The sequence below is a fragment of the Tauraco erythrolophus genome, chromosome 16 (genome assembly GCF_009769465.1).
Source record: "Tauraco erythrolophus isolate bTauEry1 chromosome 16, bTauEry1.pri, whole genome shotgun sequence".
Classification (NCBI taxonomy): domain Eukaryota; kingdom Metazoa; phylum Chordata; class Aves; order Musophagiformes; family Musophagidae; genus Tauraco; species Tauraco erythrolophus.
Window position 1 is genome coordinate 10235915 of NC_141480.1, and position 19212 is coordinate 10255126.

At 65.0% G+C, this 19212-nt stretch overlaps 3 protein-coding genes across 3 annotated transcripts; all 3 read right to left on the reverse strand.

Annotated features, from left to right (window-relative positions):
• Positions 1-1280: 1280 nt before the first annotated feature.
• Positions 1281-2309, reverse strand: LOC147527646 (alpha-2Db adrenergic receptor-like). Its single transcript, XM_086621523.1, is given in 3 exon segments — positions 1281-1360; positions 1363-1513; positions 1515-2309. Coding segments are annotated over 3 exon segments (1026 nt in total).
• Positions 2310-3242: 933 nt separating this feature from the next.
• SLC34A1 (solute carrier family 34 member 1) lies at positions 3243-7482 on the reverse strand. Its single transcript, XM_086621519.1, is given in 17 exon segments — positions 3243-3317; positions 3319-3456; positions 3458-3799; positions 3886-3917; positions 3920-4009; positions 4232-4348; positions 4710-4854; positions 4856-4878; positions 5123-5222; positions 5320-5415; positions 5747-5799; positions 5802-5941; positions 6029-6140; positions 6250-6393; positions 6469-6597; positions 7046-7228; positions 7380-7482. Coding segments are annotated over 17 exon segments (2022 nt in total).
• Positions 7483-10466: 2984 nt separating this feature from the next.
• RGS14 (regulator of G protein signaling 14) lies at positions 10467-17668 on the reverse strand. Its single transcript, XM_086621591.1, has 15 exons — positions 17480-17668; positions 15826-15847; positions 14746-14900; positions 14546-14638; positions 13818-13961; positions 13497-13646; positions 13178-13298; positions 12964-13088; positions 12682-12885; positions 12511-12587; positions 12213-12339; positions 11787-11868; positions 11548-11606; positions 11217-11331; positions 10467-10917 (listed from the first exon to the last, which is right to left on the reverse strand). Exons 1-15 carry the CDS (start codon positions 17666-17668, stop codon positions 10682-10684), a joined length of 1899 nt encoding a protein of 632 aa, XP_086477717.1. The 3' UTR covers positions 10467-10681.
• Between the last annotated feature and the right edge of the window lie 1544 nt (positions 17669-19212).

The window sequence follows — 19212 nt, forward strand, 5'->3', positions numbered from 1 at the left end:
ATTTTTAGAAGCAAAATGCTATTTAATTGTGAAAAGGCAAAAGGCGGCCACAGGAGGGGAAGCCAGGCGGCAGCGATAGGGCAGCGTCTTCCGCAGACTACATCAGTGTGGCTCCAACCGCTGGGACCGGCTGCCCTCTGGGGGGGTCAATGCTGGGCCCCCATCCCAACACGATCCCTGCTGAGAGCCTCCACTGGTCCCAAAGCTCATGAGCCTCCAGGCACAGGGACAGTGGGCATGGCCTGGGGGTCCTCACCGCTGCGACTACCTCCATCCCTTTCAGCCCCCGGACCCTGCAGCTGACCAGCACCCACTCCGGCAGAGGCTGGTGGGGCTGACGGGGGCCAGCGTTCCTTGGGTTCCAGCTCCCAGGCACTGGGGGCTGTTTTTAGCCGAGCGAAAGTTCGATGTTTTGAGATTTTCTATTTTGAGCAGCAAAGCTGGAGAAGTGGAGCGGCCCCTGACCCCTGGGTGTCTGCACGGAGTGAGGCAGGGAGCCAGGCAGGGGCGGGCGCATGGAGGCTGCTGCCCCCGGGGGGATGTGGTCGCCCCCCGGTCCTCACCCTGCGATTGCCCTTGTGGCCCCCGGCACCTCGGGCTGTGCCAGAGCCTGTTCCCATACGGCCCCATCTCCCACACTCTCCCAAGGGAGGACGGCCTTCACTTCCTCCTTTCCCTCCTGCAGCAAGATCCTGATGAAGCCCCCAAGCAGGATGTGGGGTGCCCCACTCCATCCCTGCCCCCCTCGTGCCCTGTTGTGGGGTATGTGCATGCCCCCGCGGTGCAGCACAGCTACATACTGATGGGCAGATGAAGGGGGCGGGGAGAAGCACAGGGCTTGGACTGGGCTGATGCAGTGGCACAAGCAGCTCAGCCCAGCACTGGTGATGCTGCCATGGGGGAGGTTTCGTCCTCTGGGCAAGAGGATGCTGGGGGTCACGGGCGTGCAGAGGAGCTGGGGTTTGCCTGGCAGCAGGGAGGGCTGGTGCTCCCTGGAGCTGCCACAGCGAGTTGTCACCACCAGTGGGTCAGCCACGCTGCAAGGGGGACAGGGGAGGTGAGCCGGGTGACAATGGGTGCTGGTGATGGGTGCTGCTTGCTGGGCTCCCAGGGGGCAGACGCCAGTCCTGGGCACAGGTTTGGCCTCGTTTTATTCAACCCATGTTTCCAAAGTACCTCAAGATGCACACCAGCACAGCAGTGCGGGGTCTGCGGTGGGGCTGGGCGCTGCCAGCGGCGAGCAGGGCTGGAGACCACGTCACTGGCGTCCTGGTGGGGCCCTAGGTGCGGGTCGGCGGGGGGATGGCAAGGAGCCGGCGGAAGGCGGCGCGGAAGTCCCGGTTGAAGAGGGTGTAGATGAGGGGTTGAGGCTGCTGTTGCAGTAGCCGATCCAGAAGAAGAAGCTGAAGAGGGGCTTGGAGATGTGGCAGCCCTCCCCGCAGACGGCTCCCAGGCTGTAGGTGAAGAAGAAGGGGAACCAGCACAGCACAAAGGCCCCCATCACCACGGCCAAGTACGACGGTGAAGCGCCGCTCCCGCGCCCGCACCAGCCGCTGCCGGCACAGCGACACGCTCTGGTGCTGGCTCCAGCGCCGCCGGCCCGGTTTCCCAACCCCCGGCCCCTTCTTGCTCGTGCCACTGGGGCGCGGGGCGTGGGCAGCGAGGAAGGCTGCCGTCCGCCGGGTGGTCAGGTGGTAGATGCGGCAGTAGACGGTGACCATGACGAGGCAGGGGGTGAAGAAGGAGGCGGCGCAGGAGGCCAGCACGTACCAGGTCTCCTGGCTCAGCTGGCACTCCCAGCCGCCTGGCCGAGCCCGCAGGAGCGGCGGCAGTGCCACCAGGGCTGCGGCCGCCCAGACTGCCCCAATCATTGCCTTCACCCGCCCGGGGCTGCGGCGCAGGTTGAGCCGGGCTGCCCGGGTGACGGCCCAGTAGCGGTCAAGGCTGATGGCGCAGAGGTGCCCGATGGAGGCTGTGCAGAGCAGCACGTCCAGCGCCAGGTACAGGCTGCACCACAGGCCGCCAAAGTACCAGTAGCCCATCACCTCGTTGGCCAGCGAGAAGGGCAGGACAAGGACAGCCACCAGGATGTCCGCCGCAGCCAGTGACACCAGGAAGAGGTTCTGCGGGGCCCGCAGGGCTCGGCTGGTGGAGACGGCCACCACCACCAGCGCATTACCCACCAGTGTGGCCAGCAGGACGGCCAGGGCGGCCAGCAGGATGAGCCCTGTGGCCACAGGCGAATGCGGGGCGCTGCCAGCACCGCTGCCATTACCGGAGGCGTTGGGGAGAGCGCCGGCTGGCTCCATGCTGGCCCAGCCCCTTGGGCAGACGAAGCCCCATGGGGCTGCCCCCCGCCGCACGCACCCCGCTCACCGTCCCAGCCGCATCGAGTCCCCGGGGGATAGTCCTGGCCACCACCGCTCCCACACTGACCCGGTCTGGCAGCAAGGTGGAGGTCGTCCTGGCCCGGTGGCTGCCCAGCCAGGCACGCAGGGTGGCGGCAATGCCGAGAGCCCCGGAGCAGCTCCCACGGCAGCCCCGCTGGCTCTGCTGGTCCCAGCCCAGGAGGAGGGCGGGTGGGGAAGGAGGGAGGGAGGGACGGGCTGATATCGCTGGCAGGAGCCCAAGCATCTGTGGGCAGTGGGAGAAGCAGTTATTAAAGGGCTCCTGCCAAGGTCACCGCGGCGGGTGGGCTCCTGCTGTCGGTGTCATGGTCCCCAGCGGGCCAGGGGCACTGTCCCCACCATGCCGAGTTGATGTCCTGCTGAGCCCCATCCCCAGCAGCACCGCAGCACCATGGCCCCATCCCCGTGCTGTGCCTGGTTCGCATGCCACGCTGCCGTGACGCCGAGCGGTGCAGCACGGACCCTGCCAGCTTGGCCCTCCGGGGACAGGGGAACGGAGGAAGATGCTGCAGCAGCACGTTGGCATGGACTAGCTACAAACCGCAGGGGCAGCTGCAGCATCGTCAGTGTGTGCCCCCACGGCCCCGGCAGCCCTTTAGGAGCATCTCCGGCTCCAGGCACCCGTACGGAGGCTGGCTGTGCGGAGGTGGTGTACGGACATTGGAGTGGATGGTGGGTGTCTGGCACCTGCGGCTCCGGCTGCAGCTCAGGCAGGGTTTGTGGAGACAGGAGCCAAAGAGGCACACACCACGGCGCGGGCTCTTGGCGTTTATTAGACACCCAGCTGAGGCGGGGACGGTGGAAACTGGACAGCCACGGGATGCCTGGTGCTGGCTAGAGCCGGGTGGCACCATGCGGGGGTGGGCGAGGGGAAACCACTTGGATGGTGGGGCTGGGCACCTCCTCGGGGGTAGGAGAGTGCGAGGTTGTCCAGCCCCAGCCTGGCCTTGTCGCGAGGAGGGCCCTCGCATTCCTCCCAGCCCTCGGGGCTGCGGCAGCGGTCGGTGCAGCAGAGGGTGGCCCGAGTGATGAGCTGGTCGAGGGGCTGCCAGCGAGTGCATCCAGGCAGGGAGGAAGTCCCAGGTCTGCAGCCATTTGGGCAGGTGGCCAGGGCTGCGCGCCTGCAGTGCGTTCACCAGCCCCACGAAGAAGAGGAGGCTGAGGAAGGGTGCGCCCACTCCCACCAGCACCCGCCAGCCCGCCATGGAGATGCCAAAGATGAGGGAGGGCAGCAGGAGGAAGCAGATGATGAGGTACAGCACGGCGAACCAGCGGTACTTGGCCGTGCGCTCGCCCAGTGCCTTGGCCATGCGGATGGGCAAGCGGGTGAAGGGCAGTGGGTACCAGAGCAGGATGCCGGAGATGTTGAAGAAGAAGTGGCAGAGGGCGATCTGCAGGGATGATATCCCCGTTGGGCCAGGCACTGTCTTGCCCAGTGCCTCCCGCCCGCCTGGCCATGGCCTCGGCCTGCCCTTACCTGGAAGGAGCTGGCCAGCTTGTCCCCGGGCTGGCCAGTGCAGCCAGGATGGCAGTGGTGGTGGTGCCGATGTTGGAGCCCAAGGTGAGCGGGTAGGCACGCTCGATGCTGATCACCCCCAGGCCTGTGGGAGAGGCACCCCTTCCCATCCCATCCCATCCCATCCCATCCCATCCCATCCCATCCCATCCCATCCCATCCCATCCCATCCCATCCCCCTCACCAGCACTGTTCCCACACTCCTAGGGAGGCACGGCTCCTTCTGCCCTTCTGAGCACCCCAGCACCCGTAGGCTATCATGGTGGGGACCAGCAAGTGGCAGGAGACCAGGTATGGCCGGGACTACCGATCAGGGGTGTGATGGCCGAGGTGAAGACAGAGCTGCTTTGCACCACAAAGGTCATCCCAGCGCCCACCACCATGGCGAAGTACCCAGTGAGCCAGCTGAGCGGGTGTGGGAGGTCTACCATGGCATGGCCGTGGGCACGGACACAAGATAGACACGGGCATGGACACGTCAGCTGAGAGCAGCCTGGAATTCCTGCGTGGTGCTGGGGAGAGGGCTGTGGGGCCAAGGTGTGGGTGTGGGGCTAGCCTGGTGACTGGTGGCCAAGATGGCTGGGGAAGGAGGATGTGGACACCAGGAGGCCATGAAATAATAAGCACGAGTGGGGATCAGGGGCAGGCAGGGGACATGGGGGTCCAGGCAGGGATGGGGGTTAGGGACAGCAGGGATGGGTCTGAGGATGGCAGGTGGGGGTGGGTGGCTACGGGGCAGGCAGGGTCCCATCTCACTCACCCCGTGGTAGCCCCTGTCCACTCACCAGTGTTGATGACCTTCTGGATGGCTTTGGCCACCTGCCCCTTGAGCAGGGAGTTGAGGAGTTTGACCAGGAGGATGAGGCAGGTGCAGAGCACGACAAGGGACCCGGCCAGCAGCACCAGCCCCACGGCCAGGTCGGGCAGCGGTTGTGTCGGTGAAGAGGTGTTTGCCTGCCCCACAGCACGGCTGGATGAGGGGCTGGGGCAGATCCGGCCCCACTCACCAACCACTCCCCCAAGACAGCCCCACACCTGGACCCCAGCCCCAACATCTCCCAGGCCTGCTCCGCATCGTGACTCCAGCCTCATGCCCAGCACTCCTCCATCTCACATAAAGCCCCTCAGCCCCACCTGCACCTCCGTAGCCCTATGCCCTGTACCTCCAGCCCTGCCCAAGCCCCCCACACCCACTCACACTTCTGCCTGGTGACGTTGTGGAGGCTCTCGATGCCCTTAGTGCTGCAGTTTGAGGGGGACCCAAGCCCCATGGTGGCCATCTGCAGGAAGAGAGTATGCTGCAGCTGGCTCCGCAGCATCCTTGGCCAGTCCCTGCCCACCACCTACCCTCCATGGGATCATCTGGTGGCCCCAGCAGGGCCACAGGCCCCTCACCTGTGGGGGTGCAGGGCCACACCAGACACGGATGAGGCTCCGGTTGCGCAGACTCTCATCTCCTGTTGCGATGCCTGTGATCACCGACTTGTCCAGCTGCAACAACACATACGCTGGAGAGGGCCCTTGCGGGCTGACAGCACCCCTGGCTCAGGGGCATCTTCACTGGGATGAGAACACCCCTGCCAGCCTGGGAACACTTGAACACACCATCGTCAAAGGGACACCAGTGCTGGGGACATCACCACCAGCACAGGGACAGCAATGCTGGGGGACCACCACCAGGCTGGGACACCACTGCCAGCCTAGAGATGCTTGGGCATGACCACCATCAAAGGGACACCAGTGCTGAGGACATCACCACCAGCATGGGCGACATCAATGCTAGGGGACCAGCACAGCCTGGTGGCACCACAGCTAAGGAGACCTGGATGATAAGCTTGGTGAAGGGCTCCGTGATGATCTTGAGCAAGTCAGGGCGTCCTTCCCACTGCGGATGTTGAAGGTGGCCACGACCAGGTGGGTGACGTGGTGCAGGTACCCGCTCACCACCTCCAGAGGCAGCAGGACCAGCACCGACAGCCAGTTGAAGCAGTCATGCACCGTGGCACCAGCAAAGGCCCTGCGTGGAGGAGCCATTGGCATGGGGTGGCTCCCAGGGAGCAACTCCCAGCCCCGCCCCCTCCTCTCTGCTGCGAACGGTTCTCACCGTTTGAACTCACTGCGGTCGCCAGCCTGCATGAGGGCCACGATGGTGTTGGTGAAAGAGGTGCCAATGTTGGAGCCCATGATGATGGGGATGGCAGAGCGCACCTCCAGCACTGGGGACAGACAGACCCGCTAGCCCAGCATGGCTCGGCTCAAGGTGACCCAATCCAGCCACCCCGTTCCCCAGCCTCAGGTCCCGGGGAGCCCCATGGGCGCACTCACGCCCTGAGGAGACCATGCTGACGATGATGGAGGTGGAGGTTGAGGAGCTCTGCACTAGCACGGTCACCAGGATGCCCACCACCAGCCCAGCCACTGGGTTGGAGAGGATGGCGTTGTCCTTGAAGATGTCCCCGGCCACCTTACCTGTGAGAAAGTGTGAGCGGCAGGGTGCCAGCGTGCTGGGTGCCACCAGCCACCTGGGTGCCCCTGCCACCCTACCTCCGGCCAGCTGGAAGGCAGAGCTGAGCACGTCCAAGGAGCACACGAAGAGGTACAGGAACCCAAACATCAGGGGCACCTTGAGAAGGGAGACACAGATGGACTGGACCCTGGCCCAGCACCCCAGCTCTGCACAAGACAAGAGAGAGTGTTAAACGCTAGCCGGCATGGCCCTGCCTCCCTGGGCTCCCGCAGCCCCGCGCCATCCTCCTGCGCACCCAGCGGGATGGGGCTTGTGTCCCCAGCCGTGTCACTGCTCCCCGGGTCACCTCCACATCCTCCCACCCCGGAGCGCCTTGTGCTGGCCACCCTCGTCACCCCTCAGCTCTGCCCACAGCACCCTGGGGAGCTGAGGGTCTCCCCCACTGGCACGCAGCCCACCATGCCGGGGGTCCGGCTGGGGTGCCAGCGTGAGGACTGGCACGGTGGGGCAGCACGGAGGAATTTCTGCCAGTCTCAGGGGCAACGCTTGGGCTCTCCTGGCACCCATGGCTCCCCAGGTGCCCCTGACAGCCCTCCAAGGTGCTCCCCAACCTGGGTGCACTGTGCCTTGGGGTGCACCGCCTGGGCATCTCACCTGGCTTCTGCAGCTCGTCCAAGCCCAGCCGGGACCCCTGCCATGGCAGCGCCTCCAGCTCGTACCGCTCCCTGCCCTCGCCCAGGCGCCCCGGGGAGCCGGGGCAGGGGAAGCCGTGGTCAGGGCAAGGCACCGCACTGACGGCGAAGGGACAGGCGTGGGCACCTGGCAGCCGGTGCAGCACTGGGGAGAGGGAGCACTCGTGTTATGGCCCCGTCCTCGTGGGACCCCCCTGCAGAGGGGAGCCAGGCACTGCCCACGCCGGGGTCTGGCCAGAAGCAGAGCTAAGCCTGGTGGGGTGAGGAAGAGGAGGAGGAGGGCTGGGAGCACCTACCTTGGGGGCTGGGGCAGTAGGCGAACTGAGGCCCGTGCACCACCCTTCCTCCTCGCAGCGGGCAGTGGGGCAGGGCCGGGCTCTCCCTCCGGTAGGGCAGCATCGCTCCTGCTGAGGCTGAGCGGAGGCGGCCGCACGTCACCATGGCGGAGCCATGGTTGTGCCATGCTGACCGCCACCGGCACCCAGAGTCCCAGCGGTGATGGCACCACCAAGGAGGACCATCCCATCACCCAGTGGTCCCTGGCTGCCACTACACCGCCCCGGTGAGCTCCTGCAAGGGCAGGCAGCTGGGGTAGAGGAGACATGGGGAGGAGACCAGTCCTGCCCAGGGCCCTGCTTACCTGGGGCTGGCCGGGCACTCAGGGCAGCACCACTTCCACATGCCACAGCCACGCGTCCCTCCAGTGAAGTGGCCCGCGGGGCACCGCGGCCCTTTATACGCACACCAAGAGCAAAGTCTAAGGAGACCCGTGTTGCCCCTCGCCTCCACTCGCTGCTCACCTCCTCCCCAGAAATTCCTGCAGTTAATGGGTAACCCTGCGGCATCCCGCGTCAGCCGCAGCCCCAGGCCAGGATGGGGCACGCGCCCCCAGGGTACTGCACCACCAGCACACCCCACCTCGCCTGCCCAAGGCTCGGCATCGCCCCTGGGTGAGCAGCAGCTGGTGCGGTGGGGAGTGAAGCCAGAGCGGTGCTGGAGCTCAGAGCCCGAGGCGGGATGCTGGAGCAGCCTCAGCTCTCCATCAGTTGGTGCTGGGTGCTTCATGCCCTGCACGAGAGGAAGAGGAGGAGAAGGGCTTGCTGCTGGCAATGCTGGCGTGTCTCAAACCAGAGGTGAGGCCGTGCACACATCCACCATCCTTGGAGCCATCTAAGCATCAGCCATTGGGGACCCGGCTCTTCCCAGGGCAACGCGCCGTCCTCACTGCCAGGGAGTTGGCGGTGGGTTACGTCAGCACCGGCGCGGGTCCCTGTGTCCTGCTGCTGGTGGTGATGGTGGCACGCGGCCCAGCTCAGCCTGTGCCAGTGGCTCAGCGCAGAGCAGCCGGTAGCGCTGCGAGGTCTGCCCAGGGCAGAGCTCGTGGCTTCCCAGCATGTGCAATGCCAGGGTGGGCAAGAGCGGAGCGACACTGGTGTTGCCGTCATCGCCTCCTCGACACTGTTTATCATTACCCGCTGTTTATGCACCTCTGGCCAAGTTTCCATCCAGGCGCCCGGCCAGCTCGCACCCACGTCTGCCCAGGGGTGCGCCAGGGGCAAAGGCCCCTCCAGACCCAGTGCCTGTGGAGAGCGGGTATGGAGGGGCTGTGTGGCTGCCGCATCCCTGGGATCGGGCACTCTCAGAACCCATCACCATGACAAGCCACCTGCGATTGTATGGGAGAGCAAGGGGACACCCCCAGGTGCTCAGGGACAGTCTAGCGACATCCCTGCCACTGCTGGAGCATCACTGAGCCTCCACCAAGTCACAAACCAATGGAGCTGAATGCCCGGAAGGTGCCCCAGCAGGGACATGTCCTGTGTCTGCAGGGTCTGGGGACACTTCTGGCCAGGGGCTGCAACCAGTGGCACCCGCAGAGTCCTGTGCCAGGCTGCACTGGGCAGGAGGCCGGTGTCCATGCTTGCCCCGTGCCCGGGGGCTCTTGGCCAGCTGCCCCCACAATCATTAACCCAGTGTGGCTCTGGCAGCTCCAGCTGTCACTCATTGACAGGGTCAGGGCTGAAGTCCTTGGCTGTGTTGGTCCCACAGTTTCCCCTATGCCATCAGCAGTGCTGGGAAAACAAGCTCCTGGCACTGCCAGGCAGGGTGGCACTGGAGCCACGGGCTGGCACCAGCCCTGCCTTGGTCCTGAGGGGCTCTGAGGGGTATGGGGGGCTGGGGGGACATCGCTGCTGGAAAAAGCACTGTCTGGCCTCAGTGGCGGAGGAAGGAGAGGGACACACGTCCAGGCAACGCTCTTTATTTCCCGCGGTTTCACACCACAGACGGGACTGAGCAGCACCACGGAGACACAGTGGGGCTCTGACCGGGGCCGCAGGGCCACAGCTGGCCACGGCAGTGTGGGGCTGGGTGGCCATGGCCCCATCCCTGGGTGAGCCCCGGGGCTGCCCTGGGCCACCCTTCTGCCTCTGGCTGGGCAGAGGTGACAGAGCAGTGACCCAGGGCACAGCCAGGAAGGGCCCTGGCATGTGTGGATAACGGAGGGATCTCCTGGCTGCTGTTGGGGGCTCTCTCCATTGCAGAGTGGGTCTGGGACCTCTGGGGACATGGGGCTGCCCGGGATGGGGACCTGCAGGGCATAGCCAGGTCTGGCAGAGCTGGGCTCAAGGTTACTACCCAGCACAGCTGCCAGCAAGGATGCCAGGCTGGGCACACACTGGGTACCCGCACACCAGGCTGAGATGCTCAGCACCCAGGGGTGCTGCATTCCTCTGGCACCGGGCAGGACTGTACCGGAGGGCTGAGCACCCGCAGCCCCAGCTGGGCCGGGGCAGGGACAGAGGACCCATGGGGATCTGCTCCTGTGGGTCACTTCGGCAGCTGCCCACGCAGGGTCTTGCTGTGGAGGGGAGGAAGGCTTCTTTGGCACGACCTGCTGGCTCTGCCCCTGCTCAGGGCAGGAACCAGGTGCCCTGCTCCACAACGGCAGTGCTACTGTGGCAGGATCGGGCCCCACCATGCTCACCCAATGCAGATGGTAACAACCTGCCTGGGGCACAGGCTGGCAGGGCCACGCTTACCATCCCTGGGAAGGGCAGAGCTGCACATCAACAGGGGCAGCCCTGTTCCCGTGGAGCCCTCAGCTCCGGACATGTGTTCTCTTGCCCCTGCCTGCCCACAGCGCTGGGGTTCGGGGCTGGGGCTTGCCTTGGCACCCCACTCACCTTCTCTATCCCACATGCCCTTTGGTTGGAAGGGTGCTTTCCCTGCCCAAACAGTCAGTGGGGCTGTGCCAGCCCGGCACAGGCAGGATTTGCTGGGGCAGCAGCTGTGCTGCAGGCAGTGGCGTCGGGCAGGACAGTGCCAGGCACACGTGGGACGTTGCAAAGTGCTTTGCAACAGGGGTTCAAACTATGTACAGGACTCCTTTGATGTGCATCAGGATGTGACCCCACCGAGAGGCATGGCAGCTGCTCAACCACTCACAGCGACACGACACGACAGTTTGGGACAGGACGTGGACGAATCTGCGGTCCAGGCAGTGTCGGCGGTACAGGGCAGGAGTCAATCCGGCCCCACGTTGAACCCCTGCATGGCCTGGGGCTACCAGGCACTGGGTACGGACCTGCAGCAGGACTCATCGGAGCTCGTGGTCGACCGGAGGCTGAGCTGGCGTGGGCTCTGCGGGCTGAGGATGGCCATTTCCCTCAGAGCCTGGGTGAGGGGCGCGGGGCTGATCTGACCCCTCACAGGCACTGTTGTCCTGCCCGGGGAGCTGGAGGAAGTCAGGCAGGACCAGGTCCTCCTTGGAGAGCAGCCCACGCTGGTCGTTGGCCCGGCAGCTCTGGGCACGGTTGAGCAGCTCCACCAGCCCTGGGGGAAACGCACATCGTGCACCTGAGCCCAGCACCAGCGCTACTGTCCTAACACTTCGGCTGCCCTCTCCATCTGACGTGACCCTGAACATGTCCGAGGCACAGCACCTGCACCTCTCCTTGCTCCGTGTCAGCACCCATGTGACCCTGCACCCATCCCCAGCAGACCAGGGACCCCAAGTGCCCCACGGCCCATCCCCAGCTTCATGAGACCCTGTACTCATCCCCAGCAGACCGGGGGCCCTGTGTCCCTCACCCTGTGTTTTGCCCTCGGGTTTCAGCCATGCCTGGTCTCACCTTCCAGGTCATATGTGCGGCGGTTCAGGTTCATGGCAGCTGAGGACCGGGGCCGGGAGTAGGAGGAGGGCGTCTCCCACAGCGTGTCGGGCTCTGCTCCGGTCGGGCTCCCCTCCTGCAACAAGCAGCCCAAGCCTCAGTGACAGGGCAAGGAGGCAGTGCTCCCCCAGCCCACGTCCCTGTTGCCCCCCTGCAGCCTGCCTTCTGCCTTGGCACCCCCTGCCCAGCCCCATGGCACACACCAGTGCCACGGTGGGGCTCAGCTTCCCCACAGACCGTGGCAGCAGCCTTGGGGGCATCTCTAACCAGGGTGGTGGGATCTTGAGCTCACCTCGCTCTGGTGTGGAGAGGGGGCAGCTGCAGCCTCAGCACTCTCCGTCACTCGCATGTCTGCAAGGTAAGGAGTGATGCTTAGCACCCTAGTCCTGGCCCGGCCAGTGACAGAATGAAGCCCATCCCAGGGAGCAGGAGTCACGGCCAGCAGAAAGTAGCCTGGCCCTGTGAGCACTTTTGGTGGGGGAACATGGCCCGGGGTGGGGAGGACACGGCTTGGAGGGGAGGACGCTTTACCTGCTGGCGTTTCCAGGACGAGTTTCTGAGCAGCCACTGTGCCAACCAGCTTCTCCAGGTCCAGAGTGGCCGGCTCACCTTGCTGCAATGGGAAGAGCCAGCCAGTGTCGCGCGTGCTGCGGCACGGCAGAGGCAGCCAAGCTGAGGACTGGCGAGCTCCCTGGCCGGGCTCTGCCAGGTCACGGGCTGCGCACCGCAGAGCACATCCACCGGTCCCTCCTGGCCCATGGCGGTGTGCCACGGCCCCTCTCAAACACCGCTGACTCCCCACAAGCTCGCAGGCTGCCCCCAGCATGCACCACGGCTCCCTATCACCTGGTCACTGCCAGCAGCCCCTGACCCAAGCCCCAAACCCGCCACCACACCCCTGCCCGCATCCCGGCCGCGGGAGGCCGGGGCCATGCCCACGGAGGCACAAGCCCTCACCCGCCGCAGCAGCACCAGCTCCATGCTCACGCCGTACTTCCCCAGCACGGGCTGCAGCGCTTCCCGGATGCGCTTGGTTGACTTCGCCGTGATGCGGATGGTCTTGTTGAGGGAGGAGATTTCCAGCCTGCAGAGGGGGAGCAGAGGCTGTCTGCAGGCAGACACGGATAGGCAGGAGAGGCAGGGGCAGACGCGGGTGTTCGGGACTGCTTAAGGGTGTGGGGCACTGGGGGTGGCTACGCATGATGTGGACTGGACACGTGTGGGCAACAGCGTCAGCCTCAAAGCTCCCACTCACTCAAAGCTTATCCTGTTCTCCAGCTTCACCTCCTGGTCTGCCAACACGGAGCACTCCTGGTCCAGCACTAGCGCTTTCTGCAAGAGCCAAACCATCAGGAGAGAGCAAGCAGAGTGGCATGTGGTTCCAGCCCAGCTGGCAAGAGCCCCCTCTCCCCCCTGCCCACCCTACCTGCTCATTCCCCACCAGGTAGACCTTGATGTCGGGGAGGCTGAAGCCGCGCTTCTCGCATATCCCTGCCAGCATGTCGCGGATGGAGTGGCCGGGCCGGACGGAGGCCAGCGAGGCCGTGCCGTCGGGCAGGTACACGCAGCAGTACTTCATCGGCTTGGACGGCAGCTCTGCCTCGCTGCCCCCCAGGCTCTTCCGATGGCCCTAGGGCAGGGACGTGGCAGGATGAGCCCGGCCGGTGGCAGTGCGATGCTGCGGGGCCAGCGTGGTGGCAAGACTTACCTCCGTCCAGGGGCTGGCAGCCGTGCTGGCTGAGGACAGGAAGCCCAGGTCCAGGCTGGCTGAGGAGTTGAGCGAGCCCTGGGACTCCCGCCATAGCATGGCGCTCCCACCGCCTTCTCCCCCCTCTAGGACAGACAGAGGGACGGTGGTGGGGACCGTGGGCTCCCTTCGGGGGCGGCACAGTCCCAGCTGCCTGGCTCGGCACAGCACCTACCTGCCCAGGAGGGCTCCCGCCGCTCTCCCTTCCTGAAGGACCGTCGAGGGCTGCGGTTGGCACCACTGCCCACCGTCTCCACACCCAGTGGAAGAGACTTGCCCAGCTTCAGCTTCGACTTCTGGGGCAAAGAGAAGCATCTCAGTGTGAGGACATCCGAGGCTGGCCCCCTTCCCGATCCCCTTCCCTTCCCTCGGACCCTGACCACTTGTCTGTCCTGAGCCCAGGGCTGGGTTTGCTCTGAGGAGCGGGGAGGGACCCAGAACCATTTCCTCAGGTGAAGGGACAGGTCCCTGTGCCCCCTTCCCACCCTGCTCACCTTGCTGAGGTCGGGCGGTGGGCTGCTGCTGCGGGAGTGGGGCCGCAGGTCGGGCAGGGGCTGTCCCTGGCTCTCTGCCCGCAGGCAGGCCTGGTAGAGTGGGGATTTCACAAAGCGTGTGTAGCTGTCAAACTTCATCAGGTTGAAGATCTGCAACGGGAGGATGTGTGTTTAAGACCCCCACCCACCTACAGCTCGCCTGGGCCACTGCCCCATGGCACGGCCCTGTGGTGGCAGCAGCGATGCTGGGTGATACACGGGGTGGTCCCGCAGCCCCCATCCCACAGGTGGGGTGGAGCAGAGCACGGGTGCTACTTGTACCTGGAGCTGCTGGATACGAAACATGTCTGGGGAGGGGGTGGCCAGCATGTCCTCTCCAATCCAGGCCTGCTTGTCGATGTTCACGGGACTGACCGAGTGGCTGGAGAGGAACTCATCGTAGATTCGCCGTGCCTCCTGTGCCAGCTGGGGGAGTGGGGGTGTCAGGCTGGGACCAGGAGCCTCCTCCTCACTGCTACGCTATAGGGAGCCCCTGGCTTACCCCATGGAGCCACCTGAGCCCTGAGGGGCCAGGTGCCCCCTGGGACCAGCTTGGTACCTGGGCTTCAGGACAGGCATTGGAGCCAGCTGCCCCCACCCAGAGCCAGGCTCTGGGCACAACACGCTGGTCTCTCTGCAGAGGTACAGCCTGAGGTAGGAACCATCCCCCCCAGCCATGTGGCTCTGTCCCCACCAGCCCTGGTCTGGCTCTCTGCCCTTGCTCTCTTGTCCTCCCAGCAGCATCCTCCACCCTCTGGCCACCCTGGGCTGGAGAAGCTCACCTCGCTCTGCGGGGCAGGCGGTCTCGGTTGTGGCTTTTCAGATGCACATCACATCCATCTCCTTGTCCCTCCCGCAGGAGACCCCAGCCTGCTCAGCCTCCCATTACAAGGGTCTGCCGGGACCCTGGGACACGCAGGCACAATGGCCACCTCCACCTCCACCCAAGTTCCTCCTAGCTGCTGCGCGACCCAGGCTCAGCCGCACCATGGCTGCGTGGAGGCTGGTACCTGCTGCGTGTCACTGGCTGGGATCTGCTGGAAGCGCTCGCATGCCTGCCAGAAGTAGACGTTTTCGGCGCTGAATTCCTTCTTGAGGAACTCCTGCAAGGCAGAGAGAGCTGCTGGCCTGGCCGGCACTGTGGCCGTGGGGCAGCCACCTGCCAATGGCAGACGGGAGCAGGGACTAAGGTCTGGGCTGCAGCACTCACAGTGAAGTAGGTGACAGCCACGCGGTCCTGCAGCAGCGTCTCGAAGGATTCAGCCCAGCTGACCACAGAGCCCTGAGCGGAGCCGCAGGTGGCTGCTGGTCCTGGCAGACTGTTCACGCTGTGGTTGCTGCCACGGGCCCTGGAGGCGTTTAACTCTGAGAGAGAAAAAGGGTCAGTTCTGGCTGCCTGGGTGTCCCCCAGCGTCACCCTTGTTGCCAGCAGCCCTCTGTATCTGCAGCGAGTTCATCCACCCCACCCTGATGTGGTGGGACCTCAGGAAGGGAGCATGAGGAGCTGCTATCACCGTGGCATCCTCGGCAAATCGAGCGCTGTGATGCCACAGCTGACAACTTCTGGTGTGACAGCCCTCCCTGCCAGTGCTAGCTGTCCTCCCCTAATCCTCCCCGTCCTCCCCTCCTTCCCGGAGTGTCACCGTGACTCCACCTGTGACTCATCTCCCAGGGGAACAAAGCTGATGCGTGGAGATGGTGCCCAGCTGGGGAAGGGAAAAAGGGTGGAAGGGGACATGGAAGGCACACGTCGCGGGGAAAAGCTCGAACGATGGGTAGAGGTATCTCAACCACGACAAGGAACTCAGGGTAACCGTGCACACCCTGCACACGCAGGTGGGAACAGCAGCCCCCAGAACCTGCGCTGGAAGGATTCTGCAGTGGGGCCAATGTGTGCGAATGAGCAGGCTAAGTTATCTGGTGCACAACCAGACAGATGGACAGACAGACAGACTCCCTCAGGGAGCTCGGGGCTGGCTGGTATCTGGGTTCTGCTTGCTGCAGGAGGCCTCTCAGCCCCTGGCACCCAAGGGTGCCAGCTGAGCAGGCAGAAGGGAGGGAGGGTGACTTGGGGCCATGCGGAGGGATGAGGGGTATGGCGAGTTCCGGGCACAGGTCTTAACCCGGCACCGCGGAGTCCTGGCCACACACCCGCCCATGGCACAGCCTGTGCTGACACAGGACCTGGCTCTCTGCTGGCTCCTTGCCCCTGGCACCAGGCTGACTCTGGGCTTCCCCCTCCCCTGAAGACGATGCCGGCCTCTCGTCCCAGAGCAAAGAGCAGCCTTACCTCCATCCGATACAGCCAGGCCCTGCGGGGGTGGAGAGAAGAGAGGTGAGAGGGGGCACATGGCGGCTGCCAGCCCGCTGGAGCGGTACCTGAGCAGCGGCATCAGGGCAAGCCCTGTTTGAACCCAGGAGCGAGGGACACGGGCTGCCAGTGAGCGCTGCTCTGGTGTTAGTTGCAACCAGGACGGCTGCCCCATGGCAAGGACAGGACATGGGGCTCCCAACTTGGGGGCATTGAGGAGGGGTGGGGGGTCACAAGGGGTGCACAGCTTTTCTCCCACCTCTCGTGCGCCTACTGTGTTGGGACCAGGCCAGCAATTGGGAAAGGGCAGATGCTATCAGACGTAACCCTGCCACCGCTGTCCGGGGAGGAGAGAAGCAGCCTCCCCGGCACAGGAAGAGGAGGGGAGGAGGGGAGGGAAGGAAGGACAACCACAGCCCTAGGCAGGCAATCTGTCTGCTCCCTCCTTCCTTGGGGCCTGGGGCTGCTGGAGAGCAGATGCCCAAAAAACAGGGACCGGGTCCTGCCAGAGCTGCCAGCCCAGGGCATGGCAGGGCAAGGGGCCCTGTAGCATCGCCGGGGCCACACCAGCTACCTGCTGCGTGGATGTGGTACCCCAGGACCCACAGCAAGCAGGGAGATGGGCAGAGCTTCCTCTGCCAAAGCCCAGCCAAGCACCCCCTGCATGGCACTGCCTCTCATTGCCTGCCTGGGGCCACACTGAAGTGGTGCCTTAGACCTGGTTGGCCAGTGCCCCCCACCCTGCCAGCCCCACACACCCCCTGCCTGTCCCCATCCCATCCCCACACACTCCAGCCCCACTATCCCAGCCCTGCCTGCTCCTGCTACCCCACCCCACATGCTGCTGTCATACCCCTTACCCCAGCCCCACACGTCTCAGCCCTGCCTGCCCATTACCCCAGCCCCACATACTCCTACTTTGCCAGCTTCTTGTTCTTCCCCATCCATCCCTGCTGCCCACACCCACACAGCTCTGCCCTGCCTGTGCCGCCCAGCCCCCGACACACACACCAGCACTGCTGACTCCTGTTACCCCATCCCTGTAAGTCACTGCTTGCTCATCACCCCCATACCATTCCTCCCCACTTATATCCCTGCCTCAGCCTCATAAGCCCCTGCCTCTCATTACCCTAGCCCCATACGTCCCTGCCTGCCTGCTACCCAGCCCCACATACCGCTGCCTGCCCTAACAACCCCCTACATCTCTGCCTGCTTTGGACACCCAAGCCCTGCACACCCCTGCCTGCCCAGCACCCAGCTCCACACCCCCCGCCTGCCTGTTACCCACCCCACACCCCTTTGCCTGCCCGGTACCTGGCCCCATACACTCTTTGCCTGCACAGTACCCAGCTGCGCAGCCACCTGCCCGATATCCAGCCCCACATCCCCCGTCTGCCCGTTATCCTCTCCACACCCCCCTGCCCGAAGGTTACCTGGCCCCATCCATCCCTCTGCCTGCCCGTTATCTGCTCGCACCCCGCCGCCTGCCCGGTACCCAGCTCCACACCCCCTGCCTGCCCGGTACTCGGCCCATACCACCCCCGCCTGCCCGGTACCCGGCCCCACAGCGTGCCGCCGGGCGGGGCCGCCCCGGAGGATGGGGACCGGCGCCCGGGGCCGGGTCGGGACTCACCATGCGGCCGTTGTGGACCAGCAGCAGCTTGGCCTTGCCCTGCATGCCTGGCACCGCCCGGCCCAGCGCGCTACCGGCGCGGCCCGCGGCCCCGCAGCATCCCCGGCCGGCGGCGCGGCGCGGCTCTCCCGGCTCGGCCCGGCGCTCCCCGGCACTACCGCTTTCGGCTGCCACAGGAAGTGTCGCCATGGGAACCGAGACCGCAGCAGCGGGGGGGAGCGGAGCCACCCTCCCGCCCCGCGCCGCCGCCGCCACCGGCCCCGGCACCGCCCCGGTGGGCACCGGCTCCCGGCCAGGAGGCGCCGCGGTCCCGCCGCATTCCCATCCCCATCCCTGTCTCCATCTGCATCCACATCCGTGACCCCATCCTCATCCCCATCCCTGTTCCCATCCCTGTCCCCATCCCCACTCCACTCAGTCCCTATCCCCAGCACGGCCTGTGCTGCCTCGGGGTCACCCCCCCATTGCCACCACTCCCAGCAGCCTGAGCAGCCGGAGGGGGCTCCTCCCGGGCATCACATCACCCCAGGGAAGGGGGGTGCAGGGGCAGGGGGGCATCAACACACCCAGCACACTGTGCCACCAGCCTGGTGCTAGTTGGCCTGGTTGCACCCAGCTGGGCACACAGCTGCCTTCCAGCCCTACACCAAGCAGTGGGTCTGGGGGTGGCCCCCAGGGCCGTGCTGCTGCTCCTGCTGCTGCTGCTGCAATTTGCAGCCAGCGTTGGAGAAGAGCTGCCTGCACGGTGCATACCGGTGGATGCCGGCAGAACCTGGCAGAGAGGAGTGGTGGACGTGCAGCTTGAAGTCACCAAACTGATGCCTAAGCAGTTTTGCCCATCTCCTATGTTGGGGTTCCGTGTTGATCAGCAACCACAAACCCGCCAAGGATATTTTAAGATATTTGTTAGGAAATATTAGTAACTAACAGAGGATAAACCGCAGAGCACCATGGCAACCCACTCATGGAAACGCTAATAACTGGGACGTAAGGTGGGTGATTAACCTATCAAAAGCAGAACCCTAACATTAAGTTGGGTGCAGATCTATGCAGAGAAAAATGAAGTGTTCCCACCAGGAACATGCACAAAAGCAACGTGGCATTAGCAGCAGCAGCCCTGTCAGGGTCTGCGGGCAGGGGGGAGTGGAGGGTGGCCCCCGCTGCTACCCCTCTGCCTCACGCTGAGGCACGAAGCAGCAGTGGGACTGGGGGCGATGGTGGTTCTCCCCTTCCCTTTGCTGGAGCGTAGCTGTGTTGTTTGGCTTGGCTTTGCAATGGGAGTTATAAATAAAAATGTCTCACCAAGGGTGCGTGACTCACAGTCCTCACCACAAGGATAACCTCTCTGCTAGGAAACCTGATCCAAGGACCCAACTGTGGCATGCAAGAATCAAAGATGCTGCTTAATTAGTATATTCCATCTAAATGGTGAACTGACGAGACCCTCACCCCACCTGGGCTGGGTGGGCTGCTGGGGAAGATGCCTGTGCCCCTCTGGCCCCCTGTCCCATGCCATGCCTGACCTCTGCCTGCTGACAGCCCAGCCCTCCACCCGCTCCAGGGTCTGGTGGTTTCCCTCGGATGGCAGCAGGGAGCTGCAGCAGTGGCTGACGTGGCCTCTGGCAGCTCCAGCCTCAGTGTTACCTCCTGCCACCTTCCGAGGGAGCAGCTTGTGGGTGCTGGTGTCCCCTCGCTCTGCTCGGGCAGGGTGGGACATGGGGGTGGGCTGATAC

What these genes read in the sequence shown, in the direction of transcription:
- RGS14 (XM_086621591.1), bottom strand. Translation starts at nt 17,668, where the DNA reads ATGGCGACACTTCCTGTGGCAGCCGAAAGCGGTAGTGCCGGGGAGCGC. An exon ending in GCGGGAGCCCTCCTGGGCAG is followed by an intron (nt 13,089 to 13,177) that starts GTAGGTGCTGTG and finishes TGTCTGTCCTAG; the next exon opens with AGGGGGGAGAAGGCGGTGGG. An exon ending in CTGCCAGCCCCTGGACGGAG is followed by an intron (nt 12,886 to 12,963) that starts GTAAGTCTTGCC and finishes TCCCTGCCCTAG; the next exon opens with GGCCATCGGAAGAGCCTGGG.